The sequence below is a fragment of the Rhinolophus hipposideros genome, assembly GCF_964194185.1.
Source record: "Rhinolophus hipposideros genome assembly, chromosome: 1".
NCBI classification, from domain to species: Eukaryota; Metazoa; Chordata; class Mammalia; order Chiroptera; family Rhinolophidae; genus Rhinolophus; species Rhinolophus hipposideros.
In genome coordinates this window covers 93,191,209-93,208,542 of record NC_138047.1, presented here as the reverse complement: position 1 = coordinate 93,208,542, position 17,334 = coordinate 93,191,209, and the positions used below count along the sequence as shown (strand labels likewise).

The 17,334-nt window shown below is 34.9% G+C and overlaps 1 protein-coding gene and 1 pseudogene across 10 annotated transcripts in view; one reads left to right on the top strand and one right to left on the bottom strand.

Annotated features, from left to right (window-relative positions):
• The window catches only part of TBC1D19 (TBC1 domain family member 19), a 118,782-nt gene that overhangs the window by 56,948 nt on the left and 44,500 nt on the right, over positions 1–17,334 (top strand). For all 9 annotated transcript variants that reach the window (XM_081068690.1, XM_081068696.1, XM_081068691.1 and 6 more), the window contains 4 exons: positions 5,655–5,693; positions 7,248–7,360; positions 11,935–12,009; positions 15,620–15,682. In XM_081068690.1, the coding sequence (XP_080924816.1) occupies positions 5,655–5,693; positions 7,248–7,360; positions 11,935–12,009; positions 15,620–15,682 (290 nt within the window). The remainder of the gene's footprint in view (positions 1–5,654; positions 5,694–7,247; positions 7,361–11,934; positions 12,010–15,619; positions 15,683–17,334) is intronic.
• On the bottom strand, positions 1,656–2,431 carry LOC308498771 (gem-associated protein 2-like; annotated as a pseudogene). The gene has a single exon. The product of its transcript is annotated as a gem-associated protein 2-like (transcript).

Below are 17,334 nucleotides of genomic sequence, written 5' to 3'. Positions count from 1 at the left end.
TCTGAATATTTGTTACAAGTCTGTTCTATGTGTGTTTTGGTTACTAGTAAGCAGAAAGTAACATTCCCTGTATCAAAATTAATTGAAATGGCAATCAAAGGTGATCATTTTTATGTGATTTTAGAAATTGTTAAGGCAATATTAGTTATTCATTATTGCAGTTTTCCTAACGTGACCCTGCCCCAAAACACATTTACATGAACTTTCCCCAGAAGTACATTTTTCAAATGCCACAATTTAATTGAAATACTATTGTTAAATATTAGCCTGAATTTCAAATGAATCCTAGGAAATGTACGTTTGGTGACGTTGAACTTTCTTTATTTTATTAGTTAATCAGTACATTTTTATTTTATTTTTATTTGTTTTAATTTTGATTTATTAGTTTCAGGTGTACAAGACAAGGTAATACTTAAGACATTCATCATTTATATCCCTCACACTGTGAACTCCCTTCCCCCCATCCACTATCTAATCAGTACATTTTTAAATGTTTAATTACTTATTTGAAAGCCCATTCAGTGAGGTCCCAGGACTATTGTAATGGAGTATGGTTCACATGCATTGGTAGAGAGTTCTGTACTCTTTCTCTACCACATTCATCTCAGGCCCAAACTCAGTCATTTCTGTTTAATTAGGTCTGAACCATCAAAGCTAAAGATTTAATTCCATTATGAACAAAATCAACAAAATCACATTTATTCTAAATGGATGTTATGGAAATCTGAAAGATGAGTTGTTTTGAAACTGAGATTCTGAGGCAGTAGCAGAATTATAAAAGGATCAGTGTTTTGTACATTGTGGTAATAAAAGAATTATAGTTCCAAAACAGTTACCTAATATTGAAAAGATTAGCAAATGGAAAATAGAAAATTTAATAGCACCCTATTAAATATTGCTGCACAAAACGTGGACATCACAGAACAGGATTGTAGAAAACTGTGTGGAAATCTTAGCCTCGGACAGGTCTCCGTCTCCTTCTGTGACCAGATCTTACCACCAGCCTGCTACTGAGTTCAGGTAGGTAAGAAGTTCAAAGTGCCTGAACATGAGCTTTCTGCTCAATAGAGCATCAAGATGGCTGCCAGATTGCCAGGGAACCCAGGCTCTACTTATTCAGAGAGTCACATGGAGTTCATGACCTTTAACACACAGGGACCCCATTAATTAGAAAAGTTTAACTAATCGCTGTTATAGAATCTAACAAAAGCAATCAGCAGGTCCTCTCTCGGGTGGTGGGGAGAAAGAAGAGAAAAGGAAGTTAAACTGATTTTCTCTGGGGTGGGGGAAACAGCTAAGTTCTCCCCTTCATGGTTTTATATATTCTTTTCTTTTTTTCAATACAATTTTATGTGTATTCATATAAAACAATGAAACAGCACCAAGGACATTTGTAAAATTTCATCATACGGCATTGCATGTAGTCATAGAAAAACTTTAAAACTTGTCATCAGAAACTAGGTGGGGTTTTCCTAAGATACTTCAGATATTCAAATCCATACAAGCTATCTTCTGTGTTGCACAGTTTAAGATGAAGGCCCCTCACATAATGTTGAAGATGTGATGCAATCTGTACTTGAATTGGCATTGTACTTCCTCAGACTTCGGCTGCCTTCATCACAAGTATCTTCTGTCCCTGAGAGAGATCAGCTGCGTCAAGATGGCTCATCACCTAAATCACATTGTTCAAAATACCTCGTAACCAAGCAGATTACTAAATTCAAAGCAGGAACCCTCTCATCATCTTTGCTGTCCACCTTCTTGCAAGCTGTCGAATCAGTGAGTGAGCCTCAGGTAATAAAGGTTTTTCAAGACAAGCCAATAAAGCATAAAGCCATCTTCCCAATTCTGGAGTAAAGTCTCTTTCTCCAAACCAATTACTCAGATATACCAAGACACTCGTTACTGTTGCCTGATTCATTCTGCTAACAATACTAAGCAAAGGAGGAAAACCAATTTGTATATAATCTATTCCAGGATTTTCATTTTTAGTTGGTCCAACAGCCCCTTCAGCACATAGCTGTTCACCTAGACAAAATTTTTTCCAGCCTTCTTCATCTTCAGATTTTGGCATGGTCATGTTACTATCCAACTGCTGTGATTTCTATGCCTGTTCACTCTGTCGAACAACTGAAAACTGTGCCACTTGCTGCTGTTGCCACTGAAGTGTGGGGAAATATCCTTCAGGAGCAGGTTGGCGTCCTGAAAGGGAAACATTCACACTTTGCTTCCTTTTCAACTTCTTTGGGTCAATTTGAGCTACCACGACATCTGCACATTAAGCTGCTTCGTTCTGGACCCACTTCAAATATTCCTGCGGTGTCCTCGGTGGTACGGAGGGATGGAAATTTTCTGTCAAGTCACAGGGATCCATTGACAACAGCCGGGGCATCAACTCTTCCACTGCAGACTCCGCTGGTACCCACACCATAGTTTCCAATCCAGCCAGTCCCCTCTATATGCTTTTTCATTTGGTTTGTTTTAATTTTTAAATAACTTTTATGGAACTATAACATGCATACTGAAAAGGACACAAAGGATGCATAAGTATACAGATCAGTAAATTTTTACAAAGTGAAGACCTTGGGTGACCTCCAGCCAGATCAAGAAATGAAATATCAGCATCCCAAAGTCCCCTTAGGCATACTTTCAGACTCTACCACCCCCCACATGTAACAACTATTCTGACTTCGAACATCGTAGATCAGTTTTGCCTCTTCTTTTACTTTATAGATATGGAATCATACACTGCGTATGATCTGGCTTCTTTAACTTAGTGTTTGTGAGATCCATAGTGGTGTGTGTAGTTATAAATCATTCATTCTCATTGCTGTGTCATATAATTCATTGTATGCTAATTATCCGTTCTATTGATGATCATTTGAGTTGTTCCCACTCTTTGGTTATTGTCAATAGCGCTGCTATGAATATTCTTTTATATGTTTCTTGGTAAAAGTATATTTGCATTAGAGTATATACCTGAGACTGAATTGCTGATTGTCTTAGGATGTGCATGTATTTAGTCTTTCTAAATGTTGCCAGTTTTCCAAGGTGGTTGTGCTAATTTACATTCCTGCAACCTTTGTCTGAGAAGTTCATTTGCTCCATTTCCTTTGCGTTTAGAATTGTCAGTCTTTTTCGTTTTAGCCATTGTGTTGGGTATGTATTTCATAACAGTTTTAATTGAATTTCTCTGATGATTAATGTGGTTGAGCACCTTTTCATATGTTTATTGGTCCTTTGGATTTCCTCATTTGTAAAGAACCTGTTCAAGTCTTTTGCCTATTTGTGTCAGATAATTGCCTGTCTTTTTTTTCTTGACTTACTAGGAATTCTTTATATATTCTGCACATAGGTCTTTTGTTGGATATACATATTACAAATATGTGGCTTACCTTTTTCACTCTCAGCCATGTCTTTCAATGAACAGAAGTTTTAAAATTTTAATTTGGTCTAGTTTGAGTCTTCTCTTGTTGATCAATACTTTAAAAACCAACCTTTGCTTTTTTCACATGATTTTTTAAAATGGCATTTGTATAGTGGGATTTTACCCAAGTAGTAGTAAGGCTTTTTTTTTTAGATTTGCTTTAATAGTAGATTATAGTAGAAGTAGGACTTTGCAAATGATGCTGACAAATATATTTATAAATTGAGATTTAATTACATACAAAATTCTATTAATTTCAGTTATACAACATAATGATTCAATTTTTTTACCTTTATTAAAAATAATTCCAAAATATTCAGATGCTATTTATGGTTATAATTCTGAGGATCAACTGTGGTATTAGCTATAGTCAGTACATCAGTATTTCCAAATAGTGAATGAGGCACAACAGTAGCATTTGGAAATCAGATGGAAATATTACCTTCTGAAATTGTAGCTAAGAAGAATCAACCAAAAAAATGATACAATAAGCCACCTGCAGAGTTCACCCACAATAGGAAATGTTTTATAAATAAATACAGGGTGTCACCAAAAATTACCAGGCAGATGCTAATCGAAGTAAAACTGATGTACAATAGATTGAAACTCCAAAATTTATTCCGTGCTTATGGCAATCAAGAACACAAATGCTTGAAGGCAAGGATTCTTTTTTCTATCTATTTAGTGGACATCTTGCCCACAAAGAGATTCACTACCTCAGCAGGTACACAACTGGGTCCAAGGAAAGAGTCCTAAAATGACTTGGGCACTAACTCTTCCTATCAGGAAGCTACGCACTGTTTATACAACCAGTCGCAGTGATCTGGTCGGATGAGTCTCTCGTGGTAAATTAAAACATTGGACTTCTGGCTTATACATTTACTTGTTATCTGTTGCTTATTGTGAGTCAGAACCCAGGACATATTAATCCCTGAGGGAATTGACAAAGGGAAGTCCTCCACGTGCGCAATTGATGTCTGGACTCTGGAGTAGGGAAGCTCCAGCAAATTCCCTAACCTGCCAAAGGAAAATAAACATACTAGTGAGTCCAGGAAGCACAGAGAGTCCCAAACAAGATGAACCCAAACAGGCCCACACCAAGACACATCATAATTAAAATGACAAAATTTAAAGACAAAGAGAGAATCTTAAAAGCAGTAAGAGAAAGGCAACTATTAGTAGTTACTTTCAAGGGACCTCCCATAAGATTGTCTTAAGAAACTTAAGATTTCTTAAGAAACTTAAGATTGTCAAGATTGTCTTAAGAAACTTAAGATTTCTCTTAAGAAACTTTGCAGGCAAGAAGGGATTGGCACAAAATATTCAGTAATGAAAAGTAAGGTCCGATAACCCAAACTACTCTAGGCAGGAAGGCTAGCATTTAAAATGGAAGGAGAGATATGCGAAGTGAAATAAGTCAGACTGAGCATGATTCAAAATTTGTATATATTGCAAAATGATCACTACAGTAAGTCTAGTTAACATCTATCACCATGCATACCCGGTTTCCCCGAAAATAAGACCTAGCCAGACAGTCAACTCTAATGCATCTTTTGGAGCAAAAATTAATATGACTTGATCTATATTACATTACATTGCATTACATTACATTACATTACACCTGGTCTTATAGTAAATAAGAGTGGGTCTTATGTTAATTTTTGCTCCAAAAAATGCATTTGAGTTGATTGTCTGGCTAGGTCTTATTTTCAGGGAAACACGGTAGTTACAGATTCTTTTTTCTTATGATAAGAACTTTTAAGATTTACTCTCTTAGCAACTTTCAAATATGTAACACAGTATTGACTATTCTCACCATGCTGTGTATTACATCCTCATGACTTAATTATTTAATAACTGAAAGTTTGTACCTTTTGACAGCCTTCTCCCATTCCCCCCACCCACCCTGCCTCTGCCAACCACCCACATTTTACGGAGGTTTTTAAGGCAAAAAAATCAAAGATGAATGGGTAGAAATATTTTTGTGTTGTTTTTCTTCTGATTAAATGTACTTAACTCTCTTAATTTCTACAAAGTTTAAACAACTTAGAAAAAAGATTTTTCTACATACAAATTTAAATATTCTTATAGTTTTCTACAGAGCCATTCAGCTCTAAAAATAATTCAAAAATAATTCAAAATAATATCAATACCAGAAAAAATATCATTATAAATGTGCTTAATCATATTTGTGTTTAATAATTTTATTTTATTTTATCATTTATAGAACTGTTTGAAAATGAGCATGTACGTATTGGGCAAAAAGGTAAGCTTTTAATTATATTTATTATAACTTCTGAAAATGAGACCATCCTAAGTAGATGTCTGTATCACATACTCCAAATGAAATTTAATCTCTGAAATGCTAAAAGCCTAAACAGGAGTAATATTTAACTATTAATACATAGATAATACAATGGGAATCTTTATAAAGAGGGGAAATGCATCATTTGGCTTCATCAATAAATGTTAGATGAAGAAGTCCACAGATGGTTCACTGAAAAGGAAATATAATAGTAAATGCAGACACACATTCCTCAAGGATGTTAGCCTAATCCATTCAGCAATAGAATTTCATTTTAAAATCAAAGAAGCAGGTTCTCTCTTTGATGCGCCCGCACACTTCTCATTAGTGTTAATGGGAATTATGCTCCTGCATGAGGAGAAAATGTAACCGTCACACGTCACCCTTCCCGAGGACTGTTCTAATGGTAAGACTTAATAACCCAGGCGGCTCCACTGTTCCGGGGAACAATTTTAATCCCATCTTCTGAAGATTTCTTTCCTTTGTTTTTGTAAATTGTGTTTTATCTTTGAAATATGAAGTACAAATAACTCTTTGTGTCAGAATGAACCTCCTATGGCAATTTTATTGTCATATTCTAAACTCCCTAGTTTAAATTTTCAAAATCATGTTAACTTAAAAGATGTCATTTGTGTGATTTGACATTTTCATTGAACACAATGGCAAATTTAAAATGTTTCATCTTTTTTTATTTCATATCATCTCTTTGTTTCATTTGGTTTGTCACTTTCATTTAGTATAAGATTTTTTTTTGTCTTTTCTTTTAAGAAGAAAATACAAGAAACAGCACTGTTAGACAAATATCAGCAGTTGTCTAGTATGTCTTTTTGGGGGCGGGGAGCTTTATTTCCAGACTAAATAGCTGGTATTTTCATTAAAGAAAACAAAAATTAAAATGAAAATAAAAGTATAATAGATTGATTTTGTGGATTTGGCTGCTTATGAATAAATTTTGGCCTTCTTAAAAGGTTATCAGATGTTTTTTAGTTTTCTTTAAAAAAATCCCTCTTTTCTGTTGATTGTGGCAGATAGGTAAGAAATCCCCTGATAGAATGGTATCTTACATTCTTTGTAATTCTTAGCCATAATACTTCAAATACCATACTACTTCCAAATACTAGAACATCGATGACTTAGTAGAATATACATAAGAGATTTAGGGTTTCTGTAGATACGACTTTATTTGATCATGGAATCCAAAGCTTATTATATACATGCATCATTAGTTGCAGATTCATGGAGCTGTGGTTAAAGCAAAGTGGTCACAAGGTACCTACATTAAAAACTTTTACCAGGCAGGGTAGGCAGTGGAGGAGCTTAAGGCTTAAAACTTATATGGCTGGAAATAGGGCCACATCAAAATTCGGAGAGTAAAAGAAGGTTGCCGAGATAAGATGTATTTATGTTAGCTATCAAGATGAAATGTTAGCTTCCCAAAAGATTGTCAAGTGAAGATTTCAGTGTTATTTATTAAATGATGCATTTTCTAATGAGATTTTAATATACTTTTGCCAGTTCTAGTGGAACAAGATAGCGCCGCTGCTCAACAATATATCAGACAAGGGAGTCCCACAGCACTGAGAGCTGAGTTATGGGCGCTCATTTTGAATATTTCCAGTCAACCTGAGGTAAGAAGAAAAAGGGATAGGCCAAATCTGAACTAGTGATGTTTATTTTTCAAAGGCCAGTTATTCAAAATAGAAATAATTTTGCTGATTATTCTAATATTTATCCTTTTTTTAATTTTCAAAATTACTGTAGTTTGAGTTCTAAGACAAGAGTAGCATAATTTAATCACAGTGTGCTTAACATAGCAGTTTTGATATTCACAATTAGTTGTTGTGCACTTACGCATACAACAGAACAATAAGGAAAATTTTAAGGACTGGAATCTGCCAGTGAAGATCTGCCATCTTCTTAGGTCAGTGAAGATGTGTGGTACAATTGGGCAGTTAGAATAGGGAAAAATAAAGACGGGCAAATCATATAAGTAAATGAGTGCTTTGTCCCTACAGTTGCTTTTGAAATATGTACTATTTTTATGGTTCTAAAAATTGACAGATTATGTGGGAATATTTGTATTTTAAGTATAAGAACAGTTTATTTTAGGAAGTATAATGAATATGAAGAGAAATCACCAGCAGACAGGTAATAGATTCAATAAAGAAAAACTATGTAAGACATTGATTGTTTTTAAAATACTTTTAGTGGGAATTTTTTTCTTAAGCTCATTAATCATATAAGTCATCCATTTAAATATCTGAACAAATAGAAAACTAATAGTTCCCCAGCTTAGTGGTTAAAAAACTTGGTTTTAGAATCATATGGACCTGGTTTCAACTCCTAGTTCTCCCAACTTACTTGAAATGTGTCACTGAGTGAGCTACTTAAATTTCTTCGAACCTCAGTTTACCCATCCTTAAATATAAATACTAACATATATATCACAAAGTGGTTGTGAGAATTAAATGAAATAATGTATGTGAGTCTTTTAACACAGTGCCTGACGTAAATGGTCACCATTAATGGCATTAATAATAATTGCATATTGCATATAATTATGTTATAAATTAATTATAACTTATAATAATGCCGTTTTTAAGAAGGCAGACATTATTATCTATTATAAAAACTACACTCCTAAGCTTTGCCAATCATGTATGTGTGCGTGCATGCGGGTGTGTCTGTTACATCTACCACTGTGAACAGCTCTATCAGGAATCATTTGCTTCTTTTTTGAAAGAATAAAGCTTGTGATTCCTTTCAGAGCAGTTTTAGACCAAATGATAGTGCTGCTCCGTTATGGTGACACGTTAGAAGTAACAGTTTTGAGTGTGTGTTGGACATTTTTTGTGAGTGTATCGACCCTTGTAGAATGTTTGTAACTCTTGTCCTGATCTGTGTAGATGACCTACCAACTTCACGGGTCCGGAGCTAGATGAACAAATCCTGTCTCTTTGCAGAGGAACTAACTACTGCCATTTCAAAAACGTTTAGAATTTTCCCAGAAATATCATCCTAGAATAAAAGTAGTAATCTCAGCTACTAATTGTTTATTATAATTATCAAAGCCATATTTTACACTTGAATTTTGGAGCTAATAGTCATCTTTATTTTCTAAATGCAAAAGGACAAGTCTGTAAATAGAAATGCATATTTTCAGAAAAGTAACCTTGATTTTGTTGAAAAAAACACTTTCCATCACTCACACTTATTTTCAGCTATACAAGTGTGACCTCGATGAACTATACAGTAGTTCCAAAGTAATTGTTGTGGGTGGTACATTAGAGAGAGAGAGGGAGAAACACAGGAAGAGAAGAAGAGAATACTTACCTCTTATCACGAATATTTAATCAGAGCTTTTTGTTCAATTGCTTTTCAATCACTTAACATAAGCTACACATACAAATGCAGTTGTAGGTCAGGAGTTAGAGAGATAAATGGAATATTTCACATCCATAAAGCTATTTTTTAAAATCTTGTCTTAATAGAGAGACTTTGGATATAATGCTTTAAGTTCCTGGTAATTAGTTTTAGTGCTTTCACAAAAACATTATCAAACTTTGATATTTTTCTCTTTTCAAGAAAATATGCAGTAGGTTTAAAAGGATGGATTTTACATATTTTCTTTCCTACATATTTTTAGCTGTGTGTCAAAATATCCGTATATAGTATATATTCATATTTTTAAAATTTGTGCTTAACTTTAGCTTGCTAATTAAAAGAAGACAGAAAATTCCCCTATACTTTTTTTAGGTACTTACTTACTGTAAGATAGCCAAGACTAGTATTAACATTTAATGTTTTCTTTAGTGATTTCTAAATAACATTCTGCACTTACGTAGGTCTGCAACAATGCCTGACCTTGATTTTCCTGGTCGGCCCACCTCATCTTCACAGGGACTGTTTTTGACCTTCACTCTCTTCAACCACTTATTTTTAGACTTTTAGCAAAACACTTCACCTGCCTTCTACCCAGAGAAAACAGAAATCAGCATAAGAAATTCATTCAAATTCCTTCTCCTAAACCTGTAAACTTAATTACGTCAGCACCTGTTCTTGCCGCCGCCTCTAGTTTTACAGCTAAACACTCGGAAAGAAAAGTCTGTGCTGGATGCTGTTACTGCCTTACTCTCATTAATTACTCATTCTACCTTAGTCTGGCAAACTCCCCACTGCATGCCTATCACAACTGCCCCAGCCAAGGCAGCTATGCGACAGATATTCTCCTTTGTCCCACAACTCTTCCTTGTCTGATGGAATTTCTTCAGAAAGATTGGTGTGTACTAATAATGGAGGTAAACCAGGGCTAAATAAAGTGCCTGAGAGATGAATGAAGGGATTTGGAGGAACACAGGGGTCAGCTAAAGCAATGAGATATTTCCATCTCCCTTTAACACAACTACTACCCACTTCATTATTACCTTTACTCATTTTTGTAACCCTTATTATGAATGCCCTGACCATCTATTAGCCTAATGCTTAACTGAATTGTAATCTCAAGTCCCTCCCTCTCCCTCTTTCCTTGCCTCCCTTTTTCTCTCCTTTCCATTTCCCTCTCATTCTTCTATTTCTTGTTCTCTATGAGATTAAACATTAGCCTAATCTTATCACTGTATAGAATTAATCATAATTTATAGGATTATGGGACCCTATCCTCATATTTAAAAAAACTGACTTCTTATGCTATAAAGTTTAGTATGTTTAAACGGTTTTATGTTATAATCATTTAGATATTAGAAAGGCAGTACATGATACAGGAACATTTGTGACAACATGGATGGATCTTGAGAGTATAATGCTAAGTGAAATAAGTCAGACAGAAAAAGCAGAGAACCCTATGATTTCAGTGATATGTGGTATATAAACCAAAAACAACAAAGAACAAGACAACAAATGAGAAACAAAAACTCATAGACACAGACAATAGTTTAGTGGTTACCAGAGGGTAAGGGGGGTGGGAGATGAGGTTAAAGGGGGATCAAAGGAAGGTGATGGAAGGAGAACAGATTCTGGGTGGTGAACACACAATGGGATTTATAGATGATGTAATACAGAATTGTACACCTGAAATCTATGTAATTTTACTAACAATTGTCACCCAATAAATTTTTAAAAAAAAAAGAAAGGCAGTACAGAGTAGTCCTTCTGGTTTTTGTATAGGATGTGGGGCCAGGTTTCCTGGGATGAAATCTTACTACCTTTGTAGCCTGGGACAGCAACTAACTTTTTTCTCTGGACATCAATTTCTCAAGTGTAAATGAGAATAATAATCAGAACTGTTTTATTTTGTGAGTATGGGGGTTAAATGAGTTAACTCATATACGAGGTCTGACAATTAAGTTTGTAAACTTGTTGCAGTGATGTTGCTAACCTTTTTTATATCAGAGGGATTATTCATTATGAATTTGTACCAACTGGACAAACAGTTAACCAAGTTTATTATTTGGAAGTGCTGAAAAGGCTGCATGAAAACATTAGACACCTGAACTTCTCGCCAACAACTCACCACTCACACGGCACTGTCTGTGAGGGAGTTTTTAGCCAGTAAACAAATAACTGTATTAGAACACCCTCCCTACTCACCTTATCTGGCCCCCCAATGATTTCTTTCTTTACCCAATGATAAAAGAAATATGAAAAGGAAGACATTTTGATGACACTCAGGACATCAAGGGTAATATGATGACAGCTCTGATGGCCATTCCAGACAAAGAGTTCCAAAATTGCTTTGAAGGGTGGACTAGGCACTGGTGTTGGTGCATAGCTTCCCAAGAGGAGTACTTCGCAGGTGACCATAGTGATATTCAGCAGTGAGGTATGGAACACTTTATTTAGGATAAGTTTGCGAACTTAATTGTCAGGCCTCGTATAGTGGTAAAACAGTTCCTGGCACCTAGTAATTACTGAATACTGTATTTGCTGTTAAAGTTAAATTATAATTAATCAATTTAGGAAACATTGATTGAATACCCACCAGGTGCCAGATCTTATCCTAAGTGACAGGATTAAGTATATTTATAGAGCATCTAGAATTGACCAGGCATGGAAAATGTAGTAGTGAATAACAGTTATGATTTATTAAATGATTATTATTTATATGGTTATTAATGATTATTATTTATTAAAGTTTGAGGCTGATTTACACGCTACAAATGTGATTGACCTTTAATTTTTTTGTTTGTTTTACTTTTTACTCTAGGATATATTGTATTATGAACAGCTTAAGACCAATGTGATACAACATGACCTTTTGGTGGATAGTCTAATTTATAAAGTAAGTAAAAGTGTGCATAGTTTTTCCATTTCATTAATATCATTAAACAGTTATTGAGAGTCTTCAACATGCAGGGCCTGTGATATGTATGATGATTCATATTAACCTTGAAAAATAATTTTAATTGTTCATATTTGTGAAGTTAAGGTTCACCTTCAAAATTTGCAGTCTCCATCCAATGTTATCTTCTTTCCCTTTGAAGCTGTTCTCATTACCCTTTCCTGCTGCTCATTTTTTGATTAAGTGAATGATAAGCATTTCTTGTCCTTATAAATTTAAGTTTACCATACAAAATGAAAAAGCAACTAAAAGGAAAATCAGACTATAATATTTTTATTTTATCTATCTCATGATTCTTTAGAAGCTACTGGTTTATTCTCTTGTATCAAAGTCATTTTTTATTTTTAATTTCTTTTAGTTTCTAGACATATGGTTAAGCACCTCTCAAGTTTTATGATAGGGATACACTGAGTTTTTGTTTCCAGGCCTCTGATATCAAGTTGAGAAGTACATGCTGTAAGCATGATATAGGACATGGCTGATTCTGGATTAATAATTGGTCTATTTAAAACACTTGGATTTTAAATTTAGAACTTGTAGGACAGAGGAGAAGGGCATATTATTTCAGGTCTCAGAAACAGGGTAAAGAAGATTACGCACTAAGGATCTGAACATTTATCTGGGTAGAACATGACTAAGGTTAATAATAGCAACTACTAACTACTGTGTTTCCCTGAAAATAAGACCTAGCCAGACCATCAGCTCTAGTGCGTCTTTTGGAGCAAAAATTAATATAAGACCCAGTCTTGTTTTAATATAAGACCTTGTCTTATGTAGTATAATATAAGACCAGGTATAACAATATACTATACTATACTATACTATACTATACTATACTATACTATACTATACTAATATAATATAATATACCAGGTACAATATAATATAATACCGGGTATCATATTAATTTTTGCTCCAGAAAACACATTAGAGCTGATGGTCTGGCTAGGTCTTATTTTCGGGGAAATATGGTAGCATTTAATGACTGCTCACTGTGTGACATACAGTGTTCCAAACTCTTTATGTAAATTGTTGCCTGATCCGGACAGCTACCTTATGAGTAGCAGATACCAACATTTAGGCTATAAATGGTAAATTATTTCCTGGAGAAAAAAAAAGCCCAAAACTTGCATTCTGCAAAATCATGCCTTAAAAGTAATAGAGCTTATGGGAAAAATAAGGTTAGGGTAACTTTTGCAATTTGTAGCCGGAATACTAAAGAAAGACAATAACTGGCAGCTTGGGAGATGAGTTGGACAGCTCAGGCAGGCTGCTCCTGCAGGAGCTATCAAAAATGTATAAAAATAATAAAGTAGAAATGCTAAAGTAATGCAGATAGAAGTGGTAGACGGGACTACGGGGGCTGCTGTTCAGGTGAGCGTGAGAGGAAGTAAAGCAGCGGAGAGATGTACATGCAACGCTGGGTGGTGGGCTCCTCTCTGGAGAGGGAGCCCCCAGTGCAGTCATTCATTTCTCATTTTCGTGAAATGCAGTTATAAGGGATCATGCTTGTGCAGCAGCTGAGCTGAAGGCCCTTTCCTTTCCTGATTATAATTCTACTGATGTTTGGCTCCCGTTTTTAAAGAAAGATTCATATGAACCAACACAATTTCCATGTTATACTGATATCATCCTCTTACCAGCTACACATTGATGTGTGTTATAACTAAACAGGAAGTACTATTATGTTGAGCATTTTACAGATGAGGGAACTGAGGTAAAGAAAGATGAAAGAAATGTGTTTGAATTCACATGTTAAGTAGAAAAGCCGATTTGAACCGAGGCCACCTAACTTCACGATCAGATTTTTAACCACTGTACTCTACAGGGAGCACCGATGAGAAGAGTTAAGAGGATACCGTTTTTTGATGAAAAGTCTTGACTTTCACAGAGGTTTTACATAGGTTTGGATCACAGCTACTAGTACTAATTTAGAGGTTAAACGACTGTGCTTAGAATTATTGTAGCAACAGCATGAGAGATCTTTCGGGCCTTAAGACCGTCAAGCTCTTTTCTATTCAAATGAAAGAAGACTCACAAGAGAAAACATTCAGAAAACCAGAGAGTGCTATAATAGTCTGAGAGTTCTCTTGGCAGCCAACATGAATGTCAGTTTGAATCAGTAAAGAAAATCTGCTGTGAGAAAGAGGTAAACAGTTTGTGTCTGAAGAATTGAATGTGAGTTTTGTAGAGCCAATCCTGACCGTCCACAACGTGAATGTTTGGGGGAAGATATCTGTCTCTGATTGTTTCTGGCTTATGTTAATTTCGCCCTGCTGATCTTGGAGCAACTCCAAACGTTATTAAAGTCAGCCCTTGAGGGAATGGGCATTTTAAAAAATTATTTGAAGTTTCATTATGGCTCCCTTTGGCAAAGACTCATTTTTAATTTAACTGAAAATAAAGTTGAATTGTTTTAGTGGTTAAAGGAATGAATGGAACAAGGCAACACTAAATATAGAACACCAGCACAGACTTTCCCTCAGCTAAATTATTAAATGGTTCTTTCTGGACTGCATTTTTCATAATCTTGTGTTTTATCCCCACCATCTACAGTTTTCCACCACTTACTATGACCTGACAGTTTATACTAATGTTTCTCAACTTTTTCCTCCTTATTACCCCCTAAAGAGAAAACTTCACTAATTTTTCTCTAATATAAAAATTAAATACCAAAGGATAAGATTTTGTTAGGTAGGGGTAAGCTTTGGAGGTCCACAAACCATTGTAATGTGTATAATTTTGGCCCCCAAGAACCAATTCTCACCCACTTAGAGGCAGTGTCACCCCTGTTGAGAATTAATGATCTCTACCTCTGCCCACGTTGTCTTCTGACATAGAAGACCAGCCCCTCTTTTCTCTTAATCTGTATCTTTAAGATTTTCCAGACTTAGCGTACATTCAGCTACCTCCAGAGTCGTCCATGACTCATTTCATCCTCCTTTATTGCTGCTTTGCTCAACAGCCCAGTTGAATTTTGATTAAGCATTATTATCAGGGATTTCTTCAACATTTCTTTACAATTATTCACATATTTCTACTTTGTATATTTTCTTGCTGGTGAGACTGTAGACTTCTTGAAGGTAAACATTATCTTGTTTGTTTGGTAAGAAGCGATAACTTGCAAGTGAGTCATTACAAAGACGTGGAAGAATTTTGGTATTTTGAGGGGATGGCAAGAATGAGGACCTGAGCAGTGGAAGATGAGATTGGAATAGTAATTTGATGCCAGATTGTTATGGTAGCTTCTGGATGTTATGACTACATCTGTTTTTAAAACTTTTAGGATAACTAGATATTAGATTAAAAGGAATAAAATTGAAATAAATAATAAGGAATTACTAATGGGACCTAAAAATCTGTCAGCAATTTGATGTCAAATAATGTGTCATATATATTAGTCAAGTAAATTTATAGCAGTGATAAAATCTAATTGAGAAGTATATAGTCATACATAAAGTAATAAATTACAGTATTCTTTCTAGATATTGTGAATAAATACTGCATATTTCTTTAGATTCTGTTCAGTATTCTCTACTTTCAATTTTAGGATGTGAAGTTGACGGCAAGCAATGATGATTATTATTTTGTATTTGAAGATTATTTATATCAGGTAAGTTGAAAAATTTAAATATATAATGTTCTTTTTTAAGTTCTCTAACTCACGATGCTTTAGGAGATATCTCTGTTGTTAACTGAATCCTCCTGAAATCCAAGCCATGTTTATTTTTTATCAAATTAAGTGTTCTGAGTTTGGAATAAGGTTAACTTTTGTTCGTATGTGGGATTAGGTGGGAGAACCAGAGTTCCCAAATGAGTGTTTGGACTGTGCCTTTTGGTTGTATTTGATGCAACCAGGAAATGTATAGGCACAGATTCTTAGGTCAGGTATCAAATTCATATTTAAACCATCCCAAGATGTTTGGAGAAAGCATTTTACATAATACTTTTCTATTAAAGGTATTGAATAAATAATTAAATGTTTTGAAATCAGTTTGATGTGTGATGATTACTCTTTGATCATTTCGTATGCTGATATTGTGGCTATTTGGATCCTTACCTACGTTCTTTTTGTTATCTACTAAAATAAAAATATCTTATCATAAATAGGAAGTATGTAACTTACATAGAATTGCCTGGATGGTTTTTCCTAAAGATCTCACATATATATTAATACTTTGATTTTATGTAAATGTCAATATAAACGCCATGGAGAAAATGTCTAGATTCCACAAAGCAATTTTTGCTCGATTAAGTGTAAGTCCTCGCTATTTGAGTTAGCAGGTTTCTGTTTGGTAATAGTGTCGTAGTGTGCATCTGTTTAAAGCAAAAGACAGAGTTAAGGAAGAGTCTCTCAAGAAGGTTCAACTAATCATACCTTCCAAGAACTGAAGTCCAACGTCTCTAAAAAATTTATTTGTGAAATTAAAATTGGAAATAACACTAGAAATAATTTTAAGAGAATTTCAATAATTTCAAATACACAATTCAGTTTTTATTTTAAAAATAGTAAAGATCTAAAATCCCATTTTTAATTTAAATTTAGTTATTATTTAAAATTTGGAAAATGCAAATATCTAAAAGTTTATTCACATAGCCAATATGTAGCCCGGTGCCTAATTCTTAGTACTCAATACAATTTTGAACATATGTGTACAGATAAAGATAATGCTTCATTTAGACAGTGTTGTTAGTTTACTGATAATCTCTGTACTTAATAAATATTTAGTAGAAATGACCACTTTTGGAATGGCAGCATAAGGAGCTCCGTGGAACCATCCTTAGCAGAAAAACCATAACTGGTGAAAGTTATTTAAAAAACAAAAGCATTGAAAGTATTGGAACTGTCCTACAGTCATCAAGTCAGCAAATAAAAAGCATTTATTCAAGGAAAGTTACAAAATCTCAGTAAGGACCATCTGTAGCATTTGAGCCATAATGCGCTCTCCCCACCGCTTCACCCCCACCGTCAGATCAGCCTGAAGGAAGCTTCAGTTCAGTTGAATGTGGCCAAGAAAAAGGAATTCCCTTTCCCTCTCACTTTTAGTCAAGGGCTACAGTATCTCTATAGGAGGGCCAGGTAGCCAGTGTTTCTCATACCTCTCAGCTCTGTGTTGCGATGCTAAATTCTAGAAGAGTGCTGCCAAGAGGTTAGAGGTTCCCTTCTCCCACCCAGCCTCCACTTACAGGGCAGACCTCTGCCCCAAGAGCTCTGCCTACTCTTGAGAGGCTGAGAATCTGGGGCCCCACTGCCCTCACTCCAGC